At 39.5% G+C, this 19,207-nt stretch overlaps 2 protein-coding genes across 5 annotated transcripts in view; both read right to left on the bottom strand.

Annotated features, from left to right (window-relative positions):
* The window catches only part of EPC1 (enhancer of polycomb homolog 1), a 110,463-nt gene that overhangs the window by 51,137 nt on the left and 40,119 nt on the right, over positions 1-19,207 (bottom strand). The gene's annotated exons all lie outside the window — the stretch shown is intronic.
* LOC116461902 (small ribosomal subunit protein uS5-like) lies at positions 8,834-11,399 on the bottom strand. The gene is made up of 2 exons (XM_032143904.2): positions 10,797-11,399; positions 8,834-10,761 (listed from the first exon to the last, which is right to left on the bottom strand). The coding sequence occupies exons 1-2, from the start codon at positions 11,083-11,085 to the stop codon at positions 10,190-10,192; spliced, it is 861 nt and encodes a 286-aa protein (XP_031999795.1). The 5' UTR covers positions 11,086-11,399; the 3' UTR covers positions 8,834-10,189.

The raw sequence follows: 19,207 nt of genomic DNA, 5'->3' as shown, positions 1-19,207 counted from the left end.
GCGTAACACCACACCAGGCTAATTTTTTTGTATTTTTAGTAGAGACAGAGTTTCACCATTTTGGCCAGGCTGGTCTCGAACTCCTGACCTCAGGTTATCTGCCCACCTTGGCCTCCCAAAGTGCTGGGATAACAGGCGTGAGCCACTGTGCCCAGCCAACATCCATGAAACTATTTAGGGGTAAAGGGCCACGATGTAGGCAACTTAAATGGTTTGGGAAAAAAATATGTGTGTACATATGAGAAAGAGAACAATAAAGCAAATAGGGCAAAGTGTTAACACGTCTGGGTAAAAGGGTAGAGAATGCTCTATGTACTTACTACTCCTTTTCTTGTAACTTTTCTGTAAGTAAAATTACTTCCAAATAATAGTTTTTTAATAAAGCTAAGAGCAAAAGGACTTTTTTTTTTAAAAAGTACAATCTGTACAAGAGATTCAAGTACTGCTTCCAGAACTGTTACCAAGTAACTGCATAATCTTTACAAGTCAGTGAAAGTCTCTTTCTTAAATTCCCTTTCTTCATTTCTTAATTTCTCTATTTAAACTAGACAGTTTCAGAATACTGTCTTCTGAAAAGCAGTTCCAGCAATATCATTAAGTGTTACATGAGGAGTTCTGTGATTAAATAATTTTGGGATATGCATAGAGGCAGGGATAAGCTATGCTGAACAACATCTTTACAGAAGAATCCTCACAGATTTTATGTATGCCAAAATGCATTATGATCTTCCAAATAAATAATACAGAATTCAACATTTCTTAGTCATTTGACCTTTTTCTTTTTTTTGAGACAGAGTCTTGCTCTGTTGCCCCTGCTGGAGTGCAGTAGTGTGATCTCAGCTCACTGCAACCTCTGCTTCCTGGGCTCAAGTGATTCACTTGCCTCAGCCTCCCAAGTAGCTTGGACTACAGGCATGCACCACCACGCCCAGCTAATTTTTAGTAGAGACAGAATTTCACTATGTTGGCCAGGCGGGTCTCGAACTCCTGGACTCAAGTGAACCACCTGCCTCAGCTTCCCAAAGTACTGGGATTACAGGCATGAGCCACCACACCCGGCTTTTGACCACTGTTCATGTGATTCCTTTAAATGTTTGGTGAGACCTCATCTTTAATTTATAGTACCATTCTCCTCCACAATATATGTCATCAATTTTGGGAAACATCATCTTGTAACTCCATTCACTGTCCAACTCATAATGAGGTCTTTTTCAGTTAGTTTATTTTTTTTTTAAGGGAGCTGTATTTTGACTATGAAATCTCAAAATGGAACTACCTTTAATGGTTAAAGACAAAGATTAGAGGTTAAACTATACAGCTTGGGGCCAAATCTGGCCCACTACGTTTTTCTAAATAATTATATTGGAAAACAGTCACACTCATTGGTCTGCATATCATTCCACAGCTGCTTTCACCCTTCACCAAGAGAGTTGAGTAGTGATGACACAGACTGTAGGGCCAGCAAATCTTAAAATATTTACTATCTGATTCTTTACAGGAAGAGTTTGCAGATCTTTAATATAGAACTGTTTTTTTTTTCCAGAGATGGGGTCTTGCTATATTGCCCAGGCTGGAGTGCAGTGGCTATTACAAGCACAAACGGCACTTTACAGCCCCAAAATCCTGGAGAAGTGATCCTCCTGCCTCTGCCTCCTAAGTAGCTGGTGCTACAGGTGCAACCACCACACCCAGCTTAGATCCATTTAATTTTTGAGGTTCAGCAGACTAGTTGTGGTAAGGTAGACCAGTGGCAGTGGCTAAAGAATGCTCTACTATTTACATAGTGAAAATGACTGAGAGAAAAGGGAAGTAATATTAAGTAAAAAAAAACAAAAAACAAAAAACCGTATCACTATGTTCAGACCCTTTATTAGATACTTCATGTTCACTCTGAAGACTGATTAAGTCACTTGTCTGAAGTGGTGGAAGTAGGATTTGGACTGAGGTCTGACTCCAGAACCCTATGATCTTTCTACTGCAGCTTAATTCTCCCTTCTAGTCTTCTTTTGCCTTCCCCATCTATGGCTAGGTTCTGGTTGGTACTCAGGGGAAGACTCAGAATACTGAGAGAGAAGCAAAAAGGACTTTAAATGGCTGAAGAGATGATCAACAGCATCCTAGGTACAAGGATTATTAGAAAGCTACAACCAGTCCACCTAAGGAAGTAAGAGCAGGTTTCTTAGCTTCGCTTACAGGATTCTCCTTAGAGTACTTCTACTTGATTTTAGCTCCTAAGACTTAACTGCTGCTAATGTCCAGGCATCCTAGATATGAAGGACAGACCTAAGGAAGATGAAGTCACAAGAAAGCCAAGACCAGGTACAGATGCTTCCCTATGCCATTCGGAATCACCCGTTAGCCTTACATGTATCGCAGTTCGCAGTAAAAAGTCTGTTTTATCTTGCTTAATATACACAAAAATAGAAAACTATTAAAATTTGTTAGTTCTTCTTCTGGATTTCTAACACTTTGCTTCTATCTTTGACACATTTACTATACCATATATGGAAACAAAATAATATAATCTTTTTACAGAAAGTAATCGGAAACGAGTTTACTTATAAGGAATCAGCTTAGTACTTTATTATTACTATAAAATCTACCATAAAAGAAGTCAGAAGATAACTAAATTATTTACCATCAAGAGAAGGATTTACGTGATGAAATAGGTTGAAACAAAGTATCAAGTAGACTAAATTTGACCATGCCCTGTTCTTCTATCAAAAATAACAGATTTATCTACGGTTGGTTTCTTGCCAGTCAATGTAGCACTTAGCTGTTGTTACACTTACTTTATTACATACATTGTTTTACTTATCTAAAATACAAACCTTTAGGATTTCTATGAATGCTAACATTTGTGCATGTTTAAGATGACTCTGGAATACTATAATGTGGCTAATATGAGAAATGATGGTTATCATCAATATGTGGGAGCTAAAAAAAACAAAACAAAACAAAAAACCGAACTCATGGAGATAGAGAATAAAGTGATGGCTACCAAAGGCTGGGAAGGGTAGTGGGGAGGGAGGGATAAAGAAGGGATGATTAATGGGTACAAATATACAGTTAGATGGAATAAGATCTAGGGTTTGGCAGCACAATAAAGAGACCTTTTTTTTTTTTTAACCATGATTTATTGTATATTTCAAAACAACTAAATGAGTGGAACTGGAATGTTCCCAACACAAAGAAATGATAAATGCTTGAGGTGATGGATACTCAAATTACCCTGATTTGATCATTACACATTATATGCTTGTATCAAAATATCACATGTACCCTGTAAATATGTACAACTATTATGTATCCATAATTTTTTTAAAAAGAGAAGTATATACAATGTACTTCTTCTTATTCAGACTAAAACTAAAAATAATCTCACAGAATTTTCTTCCTTTTCACGGAGTCCCTAAGTTTCACTAAAACCACAAAATCCCCCTCAGTGTAATTTCTGATATTTGTAATAGAGGTAGTATCTTCCTGGACTGGTTAAAAAATAAAAGGGACTCTGACAATTTCAAAACTTTCTTGTTCAAATATGTGTCCTTTTATGTTTGTTCAAGCTTACCCCCTTTTATTTATAATTACCAGAGTAGTATTTCAAAATTTCTAATTTAATATTATTTGATACAATAAATTCTTTTCTTCTATATTGTATAACATGGTGTAAGGAAACAAAGTTTCTGATTTCATTAGATGAGTCTTATCAAATAGGAAGGTACCTAAGTATATAAAAGATATACTACTATTCAACAGCACACAATGATCAGAAATCTGAACTGGAATTCTAAGTCTGCTGTTTACTAATTGTGACTTGACTTTTCTAAACCAAATTTCCTTATTAGTAAAATCAGGTAATTGCCATTATAAGAAGAAACTGAAACAACAAATGGACATAAACCTCTTAGCACGGTCCCTAGCATACACATATTAGCTCTCTGACTAAGGAAATCAATTCAACCTGTTTCTTTACTGGTAAAGCACAGAAAATGCCACCTAACTTCAAAGGTTGCCATGAGGATTAAATAAACATATGTCCATAAATTCCTGGTACATTTATTATTCTAATACGCAAATTATAATAATTAATGGCCTAAATTGTTAATAGAAATAGTTAATTTAATTTTATTTTTTTGAGACAGAGTCTCGCTCTGTCACCCAGGCTGGAGAGCAGTGGCACTATCTCGGCTCACTGCAAGCTCCGCCTCCCGGGTTCACGTCATTCTCCTGCTTCAGCCTCCGAAGTGGCTGGGACTACAGGTGCCCGCCACCACGCCTGGCTAATTTTTTTGTATTTTTAGTAAAAACAGGGTTTCACCATGTTAGCCAGGATGGTCTCGACCTCCTAACCTCATGATCCACCTGCCTTGGCCTCCCAAAGTGCTGGGATTACAGGCGTGAGCCACTGCACTTGGCATAGTTATTCTTTAATAAATAAGCTTAATAGTTACTCTAGGCTGGGCATGGTGGTTCACGCCTGTAATCCCAGCACTTTGGGAGGCCTAGGCGGGTGGATCGCCTGAGGTCAGGAGTTCCAGACCAGCCTGGCCAACATAGTGAAACCCTGTCTCTAAAAAAATTAGCTGGGCGTGGTGGCGGGTGCCTATAATCCCAGCTACTCAGGAGGCTGAGGCAGGAGAATCGCTTGAACTCTAGAGGCCAGGCTGCAGTGAGCCGAGGTTGTGCCACTGCACTCCAGCCTGGGCTACAGAGTGAGACACTTTGTCTCAAAAAAGACAAAAAAAAAAAAGTTACTCTAATAAATCTTACTCTTAATTATTTACTTAATAAATAAGTAAATAAATTTTTAAAACTTTAGTTCCAAATTTACCTTGTGTTTTCTTAAAATATATTCTTTCTCCTACTAATCTTAAAAAACAAACAAACAAAAACACATTTTAGCCAGGCACGGTGGCTCAAGCCTGTAATCCCAGCACTTTGGGAAGCCGAGGTGGGTGGATCACAAGGTCAGGAGATTGAGACCATCCTGGCTAACACGGTGAAACCCCGTCTCCACTAAAAATACAAAAAATTAGCTGGGCGTGGTGGCAGGTGCCTGTAGTCCCAGCCACTTGGGAGGCTGAGGCAGGAGAATGGCGAACCTGTTCCAGTGAGCAGAGATCGCGCCACTGCTCTCCAGCCGGGGTGACAGGGTGAGACTCCGTCTCAAAAAACAAATAAATAAATAAAAATAAAATAAATAAATAAATAAATAAAACCTTGAATTAATTTTTAGTGGCAGACTGTCACTGTTAACAAAACAAGTGTCAACCTATGAACATAATCAATTCTCACTGTAGAACTTAAGGACGTTTTATGATAAATTCAAGCACTATACTATATTGAGTATAGTCAGAAACTTCAACTTGTACAAGAGAATGAGATCTCTACACACTGCAAAACACAAAACAAAATTAAAAGTGTGTATTACCGTCACTGGGAAGCCTTGTTTTCACAGCTTTTCTAATTAATAGCAATAATTCATTTCAAAGATTATTTACACCACATACCTCACCCCACAATGGATATGAGATAACTCACTGGATCATTTTTAAAGCTTAATGCTATGTGAAATAAATGCTATGTGAAATAAATCCTATGGAAACAAGAGAAAATTCCTAACAACTTTAATTTGCACAGGAAGGGGCCAATGGTTGCAAAACGTGACATAAAAGGAGGAAAATTTTATCTTTTCTTGTAAAGGTTCTGAGGCTAATATAAACATCACATAAATTCCCTTATTTCAGAGTGGAAGGAGATAAAATATATCAAGTAGATAAAGTTTCCAGATAATATTTAAGATGTTCCCTACAAAAATATTAAGTAAACCATACTAAAAGTTTGTATCATGCATTAAATTTGGTCAGAACAAAAGGCTGATTCTTCCAAATGTAGGCAAAAAAAGAGTAATCACAATCTCATTTCAAAGCAGCAAACTGTGGCAGACACTGCCGGTTTTTTTTTTTTTTTTTTTTTTTTAACTCTATAAAGGCAAATTAACTCTTTCCAGTGATAAATGGTAGCAGAGGCCTGGTGTTACAACACTTGTACTTAATTAGGAATTTATTTTAGTCTGACAATATCAACGACAGTATGCCTTCCAGTAAGTAAATGAGGTCTTTATGTTAAAGTCTGACCAAATCATGGTTAGAATGCAAAACTTACTTTTTAATAGTAGGAAGAAAGATAAAGACCTTAAACTCAGGACAGATGAAACATGGCCTGATGAATTTACACCTCTTATCTGTCTTCTCAAAGATCTCCAAAATACAAAAGTACAGTTAACACACTGCAAGGAGTTGTAGGACAGAACCTACAATATCCCTACTTCTTTATCCTTCCTCTTCCAATACACAAAAACGAATACTGAAAGGGTTAGTCTTTAGAGCTGTTCATCAAAATTTCTGGTATGACTGTACTTTCTGGCTGTCCTGTGGCTGGGAGGGGTTAGGTGCCTAATTCTGGCCAATTGTAAGTCAAAGTGACCTATATGACTTCTGAACCATGGCATTTAACCGTCAGTGAAAGATGTGAAATCTTTCAATGCACTCTTCCACCTGTCGCCAGGCTTGAGATGTTTACTGCTGTACCACCCTGGTTCCCCTGCTGATCCAGGACAATGATCTAAAATGTGACAAGAATAAGAAAAAAAACTTTGTGTATTTTATGCCACTAAGATTTTGAGGTTCTTGGTTATCACAGCATATGCTAGCCCATCCTAACAAATATAAATTGGTACCTGGAGATAGGATACTACTATAACAAAAAAATCAAAATATATGCCACTGGCTTGAAGGCCAGGCAGCAAGGAAACTTCTCAGAGGCTAGAAGGATGGCAATCCTTAACAAGCAGTACAAAATATTTGGTAAAAGTCAGTTATAATAATTTGAAAAGCAGGTAGATAATGTATTTAATAAACCTGTAGCTCTAGGGGAAGAGGTTAAAAAAACTGGACATTTCCCAACAGGTATAGGAAAAAATGCTCATCATGACTAACCATCAGGAAAATGCAAATCAACACCACAATGAAATTTCACCTCACTCAAGTGAGAACGGCTATTAGAAAGGCAAAAAGTAACAAATGTTGGTGAGGATGCAGAGAAAAAAAGAACTCTCACACACTGTCAGTGGGAATGTAAATCAGTACAGCCATTACAGGAAACATCATGGAGAGGGTCCTCAAAAAAAAAAAAAAAAATCAATGTAAATTACCATCAATAGATGAATGAAGAAAATGTGGTGACACACACACACACTCACAATGGAATAATATTCAGCTACAAAAAAGGATGAAATTCTGTCATTTGCTACAACACAGATGAGCCTAGGAGATACTATGTTAAAGTGAGATAAACCAGACACAGAAAGATAAATATCACATGATCTCATTCATATGTGAAATCTCAACAAAACAAAACAACTCATAGAAGTTGAGGGAAGAACAGTGTTTTCCAGAAACTGGGGATGTTAGGAGGGATGGGGAACAGGGAGAAGTTGGTCAAGGGGGACAATTTACAGTCAGATAGGAGTCAGTTCTGGTACTCTATTGGACAGTAGAGTGACTATTGCTAACGACAGCACATTATATGTTTCAAAATAGCCAGAAGAAAGGATTGTGAATGTTCTCACAACAAAGAAATGATAAATGCTTACAGTCATGGCTATATGTTAATTGCCATGATCTGGTCATTACACAGTGTACACACGTATAGAACATTACTCCATAAATATAGCCATGCGTTGCTTAATAATGGGAATGTGTTCTGAGAAATGCATCATTAGGTGACTGTATCATGCAAACACTATAGATTTACTTAACAAACTTAGATGGTATAACTTACTACATAGTATTTGTGGATCTAAGCATATCTAAACATGGAAAAGGTACAGTAAGAATATGTTATTACAACTTTGGGGGACACCAGAGTCATATATGTGGTCTGTTGACTGAAACGTCACTATGCAGAACATAATTGTATGTATGATCACTACGCGCCAATTTTAAAGACCCTAACATTAAAATGGTATGTTGGTTGTCTTGACTGTTTGGTATTGCAAGAAAAACAAATTTTAAAATTGACCAGAGTTTGTAAGCAGGAATAAAAGGAAGAGGGCCCCAAAATGGGGAGGCTTTCACAGTTGGAAGAAAAGATTTATCGACCCCAAGCTGTAAGTTTAAAAACCACCAAAGGCTTTGAGCAACAAAGGAAGAGTATCAAATCAAATCAAGAGTATGGGCATCATATTCACTGTTAAAACATCTCAATGGGTTAAAGAGAAGAGTCTCAGAGCAGAGATCCAATTAAAATTGTGACACCCAATTAATGCTCTCAGTTGAATAAAATGCTCTGAGGAAAAGAAAAAGACACATAAATACACACACACAGAGCCCAACAGATTACTGGTAGCAGCGTTTATAAAACATATATCTGGTAAAGAACACTGGCATATGAGCTGAATGGAAACGTGTTTTTAGACACATTACAAGCTTGCACAATTGTGCTACCAACAAACAACAAACAACCCAGACCCTGAATTAAAAACCTGATTTAAAAGTATGCTTAAGTCTCCAACTTTCTATAGGAAGCAGGTCGTCAAGCGTTTTAGCTCCCAATGAGGTAGACTCTGCTGGAACCATCATTATCCTCATATAACTCTAAATTACAATAGGAGTTATGTCCCTCCTAATCTCTAAACATAGCTCTGGGATAGACTAAACTAGAAACATACGAATAAATTAACAGTAAGCCAATCCAGTCATTTATTAAAAAAATTAGAGGGATTAAGCTCCAATGCTAGAGGTACTTGGAGCTTAGTCATGTGGTGAGACTATAACCAAATAACTACATAAATAAAATGGAAATTTACAGCAGTAATTGCCAGGAAAGATGGTATTATGAGAGCCTGTGACAGTCCTGTCATAATGAGTGGATACCTAGGAAGTGACCCTGGGCTGAGATCTGAAGGATCTGCGGGAGATTACTAAACCAACCCACAGGGGAACGGTGTTTCAGTGCAAGAGAATAAATGAGAAATGATTCTGTGGCTGAAGCGAATTTGAAGGCTTTGGAGGTACTAAAAGGACATAGGAGCCAGGTTACATAAAGCCTAGTATATAATGTTACTTTGAAAACAATGGGAACTCTTCATAGGTTTTTAGCAAGAGTGACACAATGAGATTTTCTTTTTCAAAGGGCCACTGGTTGTATTAAGAATACTGGGGAGACAGCAATTATAGTCTTGGGAAGACCAGTGAGGAAGCTACTTAAATTTAGGCAAGAGATGGCAATACCTTGAATTAGGGAAGTAGCAATAGAGACAATAACATCTGAAATATTTGGAACTTATTTTAAACTTTTGCTGGCCTGTCTACACCTTCATCCTAGTTCTCCAATTTCTCCACTGGATTCACAGTCCATCTGAATACATTAAGCTGAGTGGAAGGGCAGCCCACACCCATTTGTTACAGCTAGCTAACAAAAAACAGCATTTACATCACAAGTATGCCTTTCCAGCAGCCCCAGCAATCCTTTTAGAAGACACACATGTATTAGGGATGGGTGGTCATCTTGTTTCATGCCACTTTATTTAGTAGTCAAACACACTGGATTATATTCCATTATTTCCCAATTGATAAGGTAGGCTGCTTAGTGAAAAATCCTGGATCCAAATCTTAGAAATTGCAGATTTTATTCAAATTTAAGATTCCAGAAAGGATTTAAGGTAGTTAGGCCCCCAAATAAAGGGGCATTATTATAGGTATTAATTGGTTTCTTGCTAGTGATACAAAGTACTATGCATCCTTGAGAAATAGTTTTAGATATGAACAAGAATTAAGGTTCAACTGAGAAATTTTATGGAAAAAAAAACCCCAGTCATAAAAATATAAAGGCCAGAAAAGAAAGCATCTCCAAAAAGGCGGAACAAAATGTTTCATCACTACAAAAGTTAGAATGTCTGATCTCATGTGTATTGTACAAAATCACAGCGTAGAAGTTCAAACGTAAGATGAAATAAAACTTAATGAATGCTTTAAAATAGTGCAGAGAAAATTCCAAGACAAACGAATCAAGGTATATTATGTTTTCTCTATATTTCAGGGTATACAGAAAAAAAGACTGCTATTTTCTTTTTTCTTTTCTTTTTTTCACGCTTAATTCACTTTATTTTTCTTGTATAAAAACCCTATGTTGTAGGCACAGCTGGAGCCTGGGTCCGCTGCACGGAGACTCTGGTGTGGGTCTTGATGAGGTGGTCAGTGAATTCCTGATAGGGAGACTTGGTAAATACAGTCTCCTTCCAGAGGTCGGGGATCAGGTGGCTGTAGGTCTTAGAAATGGCGTCAAAGGTGGCCTTGGCGAAGTTGCCCAGGGTGGCAGTGCAGCCCCGGGCTGAGGTGTAGCAGTCATCGATACCAGCCATCATGAGCAGCTTCTTAGGCACAGGTGCGGAGACGATGCCAGTGCGCCTGGGTGCAGGGATAAGGCGCGCCAGCACAGAGCCGCAGCGGCCTGTCACCTTGCAAGGGACGGTGCAGGGCTGGCCGATCTTGTTCCCCCAGTAGCCTCTGTGCACGGGGACAATGGAGAGCTTGGCCAGGATGATGGCCCCACGGATGGCGGTGGCCACCTCCTTGGAGCACTTAACACCCAGACTGACATGGCCACCATTGTAGTCCCCGATAGCAACAAACGCCTTGAACCTGGTGCGCTGGCCGGCACAGGTCTGCTTCTGCACTGGCATAATCTTCAATTTCTTTCTCAGTTGAACCTTAATTCTTGTTCACAATCCTCATCCTTGAGAGACGCCCCCAGGAAAAAGTCAATGATCTCCGATTCCTTAATGGGTAGGGAGAAGAGATAGATCTCCTCCAGGGACTTCATCTTCATGTCCTTGACCAAGCAGCCCAACTTGGTGACGGGCATCCACTCCTTATCCTCGGCCTTGCCTCTGCGAGCTCCGCGGCCTTGGCCCCGGCCCCGGATGCCACTGCCGAAACCTCCGCGGAAGCCACCACAGTTCCCCAACCCAGGGCCACCAGGGCCTCCGGGCTCCCCCGCTGCACCAGCGTCATCCGCCATTTGGTGTTTTCTTGGAAAAGAAGTGACTATTTTCTTTTAAATTGCATTACAAAGAAACATTCACAAAGGGAAAAAAATCCATACAGAAGTCTCATATGTAGTGTCAAGATTCCATTATGGTAAATGAAAAGGAAACTTTAATTAACTGGGCATGGTGGTGGGTGCCTGTAATTCCAGCTACTTGGGAGGCTGAGGCAGAATTGCTTGAACCTGGGAGGCGGAGGTTGCAGTGAGCCAAGATAGCACCATTGAACTCCAGCCTGTGCAAAAACAGCAAAACTCCGTCTCAAAAGAAAAAAAAAAAAAAAGAAAACTTTAAGGCAGGTAATATGGTAACTGCAACTAAAATCTTCATTTTTCAAAACTTTCTGATTAGAGAGAAGAAATTTTAATATATAAAAGTTTAGAGTAAAATAACTGGTTTTGATTTTACATCATCTATTGTACTTACATTCACTTCAAATGAAAAAAAAAAAATAGATGACTTCTCCAGAACTTAATATTACAAGTTGGTTTACACAGTTTTATTAGACTTAGAGACAGATAACATATAAACTATCCAAAGTAAAAATAAGTATTTCTGATACAACAGGGACTTGAAAAAGACTACCTCAGACTGTTTTATTTACCATGTGAATTATAAGTCCCTTCCAGATAAGACGTTTGTAAATTCCACAGTATTTAGCATTATACTTTGTAAATGTAAGTTTATAAGTGTTTGATGAGTAAGTCATCTCGTAAGTCAACATGATGTACAAGTGGCCTAAGCACAGCATTTCACAAAACATTTTGGGGGAGGCCATAACATTTTCTCTGGCTTAAAATTTTGGTTTGTTAAAATGTCTCATGTCCTTCCCATAAAGCACAGCTTAAATCTTACTTTATTAGTCTCATTCCAAAAGCTCAAAGGCAGAAAAACACAAAACAGGTATCTGATTGCCATTTTAGAATACAAAGTTATCATTGACTACCTAGATTTTTACAGAACTATTTAAATACTAATTCAAGAAACACTTGTGCTAGTGCAATATTAAGCCTTTAAGATAAAATAGTTTTTGCTTTCAAAAGGTTTGTTGCAAAGGAAACAATCATAAATGAATCTGTTTTCCAAAAGTGCTGTGATAGGGCTTGGAAAGCCTTCATAAAAGTTGACAGCAAACAGGTTTGTTGAACAGACAGAGGAAAGGAAAAGCATTTGGGGCAAAGGGCAGTATAAGTAAAGGCAGAAGTGAGAGACAGCATGGCCCACGGAGAGAGCATGAAGCACAGCATAGTTCACTTCACTGAGCAGAGGGCTTGTGGTAGCCAGCCTGCAGGATGATTGGTGTTCATACCCTTGGGTAGTCACCTCACACAGTGAACAAGGGTTGGTCTGTGTGACCAACAGCACATGGCAGAAGTGACAGCACGTCACTTCTAAGATTGGGTGATAAAAGACTTGCATGCTCTCTTACTTGGTACACACTCGCTAGAGTCATTTGTTCTGTGAAGACACAAAGGTAGTAGAGAGAACTGGGACAGAGGCCTCCAGCCAACAATGTGAGCAAGCCTGTAAGCAGGGCTGCAGGTGACTGCAATCCTGAACAGCTTTTATGCAGACAGCGGTCAGAACCACCCAACAGATGTTGCCCCTGGATTCCTGATCCTCATAAACTGTGAGATTACAAATGTTTGTTGTTTTAAACTGCTACATTTTGGGGTAATTAGTTACATAGTAATAGATAAGTAACACATGTTGATACTGGGAGTCCTCACTGCTATAACAAAACACTGAAATGTTGGATTGGCTTTGGAAACAGACCATGGCTCTTAAGGATAGTTTAGTTAAGAAGCTGTTTTTTAAAAAGTCTCATGGTATTTCATAAGGCTACAAGGAGAACAGAAAAGTGAGGTAGATGTTATTGGAAACTAGAAGAGGAGGCATCCTTGTTAGGAAGGGGCACGAGGCTTAGTAATACTGTGACCTTTGGTCATATAAAAACCGGAAATTTTGGCTGGGCACGGTGGCTCACGCCTGTAACCCCAGCACTTTGGGGAGGCCGAGGCGGGTGGATTACGAGGTCAGGAGATCGAGACCATTCTGGCCACCACGGCAAAACCCCGTCTCTATTAAAAATAAAAATTTAGCCAGGCATGGTGGCGTGCACCTGTAGTCCCAGCTACTCAGGAGGCTGAGGCAGGAGAATCGCTTGAACCTGGGAGGCAGAGGTTGCAGTGAGCCGATATCGCGCCACAGCCTGGGCGACAGAGTGAGACTTCGTCTCAAAAACAAACAAACAACAACAAAAAAAACCCCACAAAAACCTGGAAATTTTATGTAATGAACTGAGTGATTTAGCTAAGGAGAGTTTCAACTAGAAAGTGCTGCCTTGCTTTTTCTGCTATATACAGCAAAAAATGAGAAGATATAAAATAAATCAAGACCTCTTAAAGAAGAGCAACGACTTGATGGTTTTGAAAATTTGCAGTCTCTTCAGATTGCAAACAATGCTAACACTCAGAAATGGATTCTGAGCCAAGATCAAATACAGGGCACTGCCAGAAAAACATGATCTAAAAACTAAGCCATGGGAGTAACTATAAAATCTTCTGTTAAGAGCTCAGAAATACCAAAGACAGTACCTCAGAATACTACTTTGTCAGACAAAAGCCCTGCTAGAATTTTGCACTTCACAGTGTATCTCAGTCAGACAATAAGGCTTTGCGAGAAGGGTGTTGTGTCTCAGTAGGAGCTCAAGGTAGAAACGGGCGTATCTCAAATAAATTTGTGTATATGATTTTCAACTAATAGATTGACCCCAAAAGGATTCACAAAAGATGCACAAAGTTTTAAAAAATAGTTACATATGGTGAAACACTGCCAGCTTGAACTGAAAGAGACAACAGATGGAAAATGAAGCCTTCAGAGGCCCCAAATTGTTGTAAGAAGCAAGATAAGAAAACTAGTCGGCTGCAAACAAACATGTACTACCTTTCATGGAGAAAGGTGACTGTGGAGAAAGAACCACATGCCCAAAGGGCAAAGCTGACAGCAGGGGTGAATTACACCTAGGAATTGAGACCCACCCAAGGATTGCCTGATTGGATTTCAGAATTGTTACAGACCAGGGATTCCCTTGTGCCTACTATCTCTTGGCACCCCCCACCCCCTGCTTTGATAGGAATGTTTTATAGAGGTTATCTTAAGCCTTACCCAATACTGTATATTGGGCAAGTGTCTGGAGGAAGGATGAGGACCAGGTAACATATTGCTTTGGCTTTACAGGTCAGCAGGAATTGTACTTGAGAAGCTGTACTTAAGGAACATCCAAGAAGTCCCAACTGTACCTGAATCTAACTTAGATGAGATTCTAGACTTTGAGCTGTGATAGGATAAGACTTTTGAATATAACAGCTAAAAAAAAAAAAAAAAAAAAAAAATCACACTTTATACAGGTATATACTATTGACTCAAATACCACAAATGGTGATGCCAATGAAGTGACTTTCAAACAGTAAGAACTCCTGCAAAAGTTCTGAACAAAAAAAGTACAACATCCTCTTACTTTATACACTAGCTGCTTTTCTGGAAAATTTACTGTATATTAAAACTGTATACATGTAAAATGAAATTAGGGCCTAGACTCAGATAATTTATAAATTGTAATTTTATCTTCTGGAATGTTCTCTGGGATAGTCAAGTCATTTTGTGAGACTGTTTTGTAAGGTGGGGTTTATGTCATTACTAGGCCCCCTCTTATTTTTAATTAATATCTACAGCATCTCCCAGTAACTGACAATCCAAAGCACCCCCACACATTTCCAGAATGTCTCCAGGGTGGAAGAATGATATAGGCCTTGTTGAGAACCACTGCAAAGGACGGAGAAGTCTGAGATATTCAATACAACCCTTAAAGGTCCATTTTCTGAGCCCTGAAACAACCGTGCTGTACAAAAATCCTTCATTGTGAAGATATTTATACAACTGTGCAGCAGGAATGATAGGTACTCCTTGGAGTTCAAGGGGTCATCACTTTCTACTTAGTAGAGCTGCCCTGCCTTGAGGCTATCATACCACTTCTAGCTGCAAGAATGGTCCTCTACAGTTTAGAATATCTAGCAGGAGGGTTATCTTGTATTGTTTGCTCACTTGAGGTTGGCTGGATAAATCCCATCATTCTTTGTAACCATTACCAACAGAGTCCAAGACATAACAGTACCACCCTGGCTCTCATCACCATTCTAATCTCAGTATCTCCTAATCTGTCCCAATCTTCCATCCTTCCCGACTGTCTCAAAGTCTTCCACTCTGTTGTCTAGACTAAAGATGTATCAGCAAACTCTTCTTTATACTCATTCTCAACTTCTTTCAGTGTTCCCTCATCTTGCCCTAACTGAAGCCTGGCAGTGCATTCCAGAAACAATACTCCCCATCGCCCTTCCAACCAGAAGCTGTTTATTTTCCCATATGCCACAGACTTGTGGACGGCATACACATCCACTCTCCTTGCTTCCCATTGCCAGTTCTACCCCATGTCTTCTTTGTTGTCCCTTCAAAAAAACACAACCACTCAGAAGTTCACAGCATCACTCTCTCCCTAAAGCTGCCATATACACTCTTTAAGTCACAGTCACAGCACTGTTTTCTCAACTACCACACTTCTGGCATCATTTTTAATGACAGAATTTACATGGATAATGATGAAATAGCATGACCTCCTCGCCCACGCTGATCTTTCTTTTCCTCTACTCCATCTCAGCCACCACTCCTATGGTTATACTCTAGATTTTGCCTTCACTAATAATTGTGCCACCTCTGAAGTTTAAACTCAAACATGTCCCTCTTTAGCCACCACCCTCCTGACTCTTCACTCACTCAAGCACTCCCACTGTAACAAATCAATTCCACAGAGCCTTCCATCCCAATTGAGTCCTACCACTTTTCTACTATTCATCAGCTCCCGGATGTCTTCTTTCCCTGCTTACCCAGCTTAGATTCCACGGTCCATCATGATAATCTACTACCCTTTTTTTTTTTTTTGAAACGGAGTTTTGCTCTTATTGTCCAGGCTGGAGCGCAATGGCACTATCTCGGCTCACTGCAACCCCCACCTCCCAGGTTCAAGCAATTCTCCTGCATCAGCCTCTGGAGTAGCTGGGATTACAGGCGTCCGCCACCATGTCCAGTTAATTTTTGTTATTTTTAGTAGAGACTGGGTTTCACCATGTTGGCCAGGCTGGTCTCGAACTCCTGAGCTCATGATCCACCCGCCTTGGCCTCCCAAAGTGCTGGGATTACAGGTGTGAGCCACCGTGCCTGGCCTACTACCTAATTTTTAATGCCTTCATCCTTGTCTTCCTCCTTTCTACTTGCTGGCCAAACATTGACCCTTGACAAACCCTATCTACCTACTTTGTGCTGGAACTCAAGTGAATGCTACTGCCCAAGTGAGCTGACTGGTCTCACTTTAAATGATCACAAATATTGAGCCCTCAGCAAGTCTATCAATCCTTTTAGATTTTTCTACTAAGTTAGCTTTCCTATACCTACCTCATCTCTGAAGGTTCTCCCTCACTCAAGGTGATGACCTCACTCATACCTCATAGAAAAAATACAACCACAGGATAAACTACCTCATCCTGTCATAACCAACTCTTAACGACTGACATGCATCTTTTCTCGTTTATCTGCCTTCCTTTCACAAAGGAAAAAAAAAGTTCCTGTTGTAATTAGTAACCAATATCTCCATTAAATGGATCCAGGAGAGACATAAAATAGTTATTAGGAATGAAGTCCTTGAGTAGGAGAGAGGATGGGATTATTTCATACTTATAATTTGATTACCTGGGTTATTTCTATGTCTCTGTTAATTTTTTCCCTAATTATGGGCCATATTTTCCAGCTTCTATGAATGCCTGATAATTTTTTATTGGATGCTAAACACTGAACTTTATGTTGCAGGATATTTTAATATTCCTTTAAACATTTTTGGCCTTTGTTCTGGGACACAATCAAGTTACTTAAAATTTAGTTTGATTCTTTTGAGGCTAGTGCTCAATCTTTGTTAGGGCAAGTCCAGAACAGTCTTTAGAACTAATCTGGCCTCGGCCTCACTACTGAGACAATAACCCTTCTGAGGGTTCTTGATACTCTGTGTATTGAGGCCTTTCCATTCTGGTTAGTGGGAATGTAGCGCAGTCTTGGCCCTATGAGCTTCCCAAACTGTTCTTTCTTTCCTGTTGCTTTTCCCTAGACTTGGAAGTTCCTCATGGACAGGATCAGATCAGTTTTCAGCTAGACACTCAAAGGGACACCCTGTGAATATCTGGAGCTCTTTTTCTGTGCAGCCCTGGTACTCTGCTCCGAAGTCACTTAGGCCTTCCCACACTCTGAATTCTGTTTCTTCAACTGAAGGAGCTGCCAGGTCTGTTTGGGATTTCCCCTCCCTGTGCTGCAATCTGAAAATTCTCAAGGTAGTGAAGTGGGTCAATCTAGGGCTCAGCTTCATTTGTTGCCTTCATTTGTGCCTGATGGAACTTTGTAACTAATTTTTAAAAGAAATCATTTGCTGATCTGGGGGCCTCCTCCAGCTTCTCCAGCCCTGTTTTTTTCTCTTTCACAGCAGAGCTATTCCAAAGAGTTGACTATACTTGCTATGTCCCCTTTTTCATCTTCTATTATTTCTTCTACTCCAGCTGGGCTTTCCTTCTCACCACTCCATCAAAACATGCCAATGGCACACATATAATTAAATTACTTTCCCATACTTTCATCTTCTCAGTGGACATAGTTAACCAACGTCCTTCCTTCTTGAGATGCTTTTATTCTAAAAATGAAGAAAATCTTTTCAGTAGCTCCTCCTCTGAGTGCCAGAGCACAGCATTCTATGCGATTCATAAGCGGAAGACTCTCAGATTTATAGTACCAACTCATGACTTCAAAATTATACACTTCTAGCACAAACTTCTCTAATGTATATATTCTCACATATCCAATTAGGACAAAAGAGGCACATTTCAAACTGAACAAGTCCATCCCTTCTACATCCCCCACCCCTAATTGTCCCTTCTCTGTAAGAGGCCCACTCATCTATCCAGCTGCTCAAGTTGGAGGTTCATCCTCGGATTCTCTCTCTCCATCTAATACATTCAAATCCACCAGCAAGTTCTGTTGGTTCTGGCTCCTCAAAATATATCTCAAATCCATCCATTTCTCTTCATTTCCACTAGTACCAACCCTACTTAAAGCCATCATCATCACTCTTGCCCAGTATGACTCATTCTCCACATGGTAGCCAGAATAATCTTGAAAAACCATTAAATCAGATCATGTCACTCCCTCAAACTCTCTAATAGCTTACTTCATTTCAACAGTCAAAACTTCTCATGGTAGCCTAACAATCCCTTCCTGATCTGGATCCCGAGTACGTATGTGTCCTCATCTCCTAATCTCCAATCCCCTGCTCACTCTGCTCTGAGTACAATGGTCTCCTGTTTCAGCTCAGGCTCTGTGCACCTGTAGGTCTCTCTGGAATGTTCCTCATGCAGATCTACCCACAGCTCATTCCCACCACTCAAGTTTCAGGCCACATGTTTCCTAACCATCTACCCAAAGAAAATTATCCTTCTCCTTCTAACTAAAATTCTGTAGTATCTTGTTCCACTGCCACATAAGAACATATGGTGGCATCCTCCTGGAGTTTCAGCTACTCAGGAGGCTAATGTGGGAGGAGCCTTGAGCCCAGGAGGCTGAGGCTGCACTGAGCCGAGATCATGCCACTACACTCCAGCCTGGGCAACAGACGGAGACCTTGTCTCAAAAAAAAAAATAAAAAATAAAATAATAATAATAAAAATAATAAATTCTGGCTCTAATCTCAAATTCTCATGACAATAAAAGTTATTTTCTGACTACTGCATCCAATTATATCTTTAAATCCTTTAGAGACTGGCTTTTAGAACTTGACCCTTCTTAAACTGGAACCAACTATCCATGCACCTTTACTTCCATGCAAATTATGTTTACATAATATGCAAATGAGATTAACTCGAGATTTAATGACTATTCTCTAAACACATAAAATTCTTTTGGAAACAGATTTAAATATAATGGCAACAGCATATTCTCATTACAACAGGAAAC

The sequence above is a fragment of the Hylobates moloch genome, unplaced genomic scaffold (assembly GCF_009828535.3).
Source record: "Hylobates moloch isolate HMO894 unplaced genomic scaffold, HMol_V3 SCAFFOLD_3, whole genome shotgun sequence".
Classification (NCBI taxonomy): domain Eukaryota; kingdom Metazoa; phylum Chordata; class Mammalia; order Primates; family Hylobatidae; genus Hylobates; species Hylobates moloch.
The sequence above is the reverse complement of the archived record's forward strand: the minus strand, read 5'-3'. Positions and strand labels throughout refer to the sequence as shown.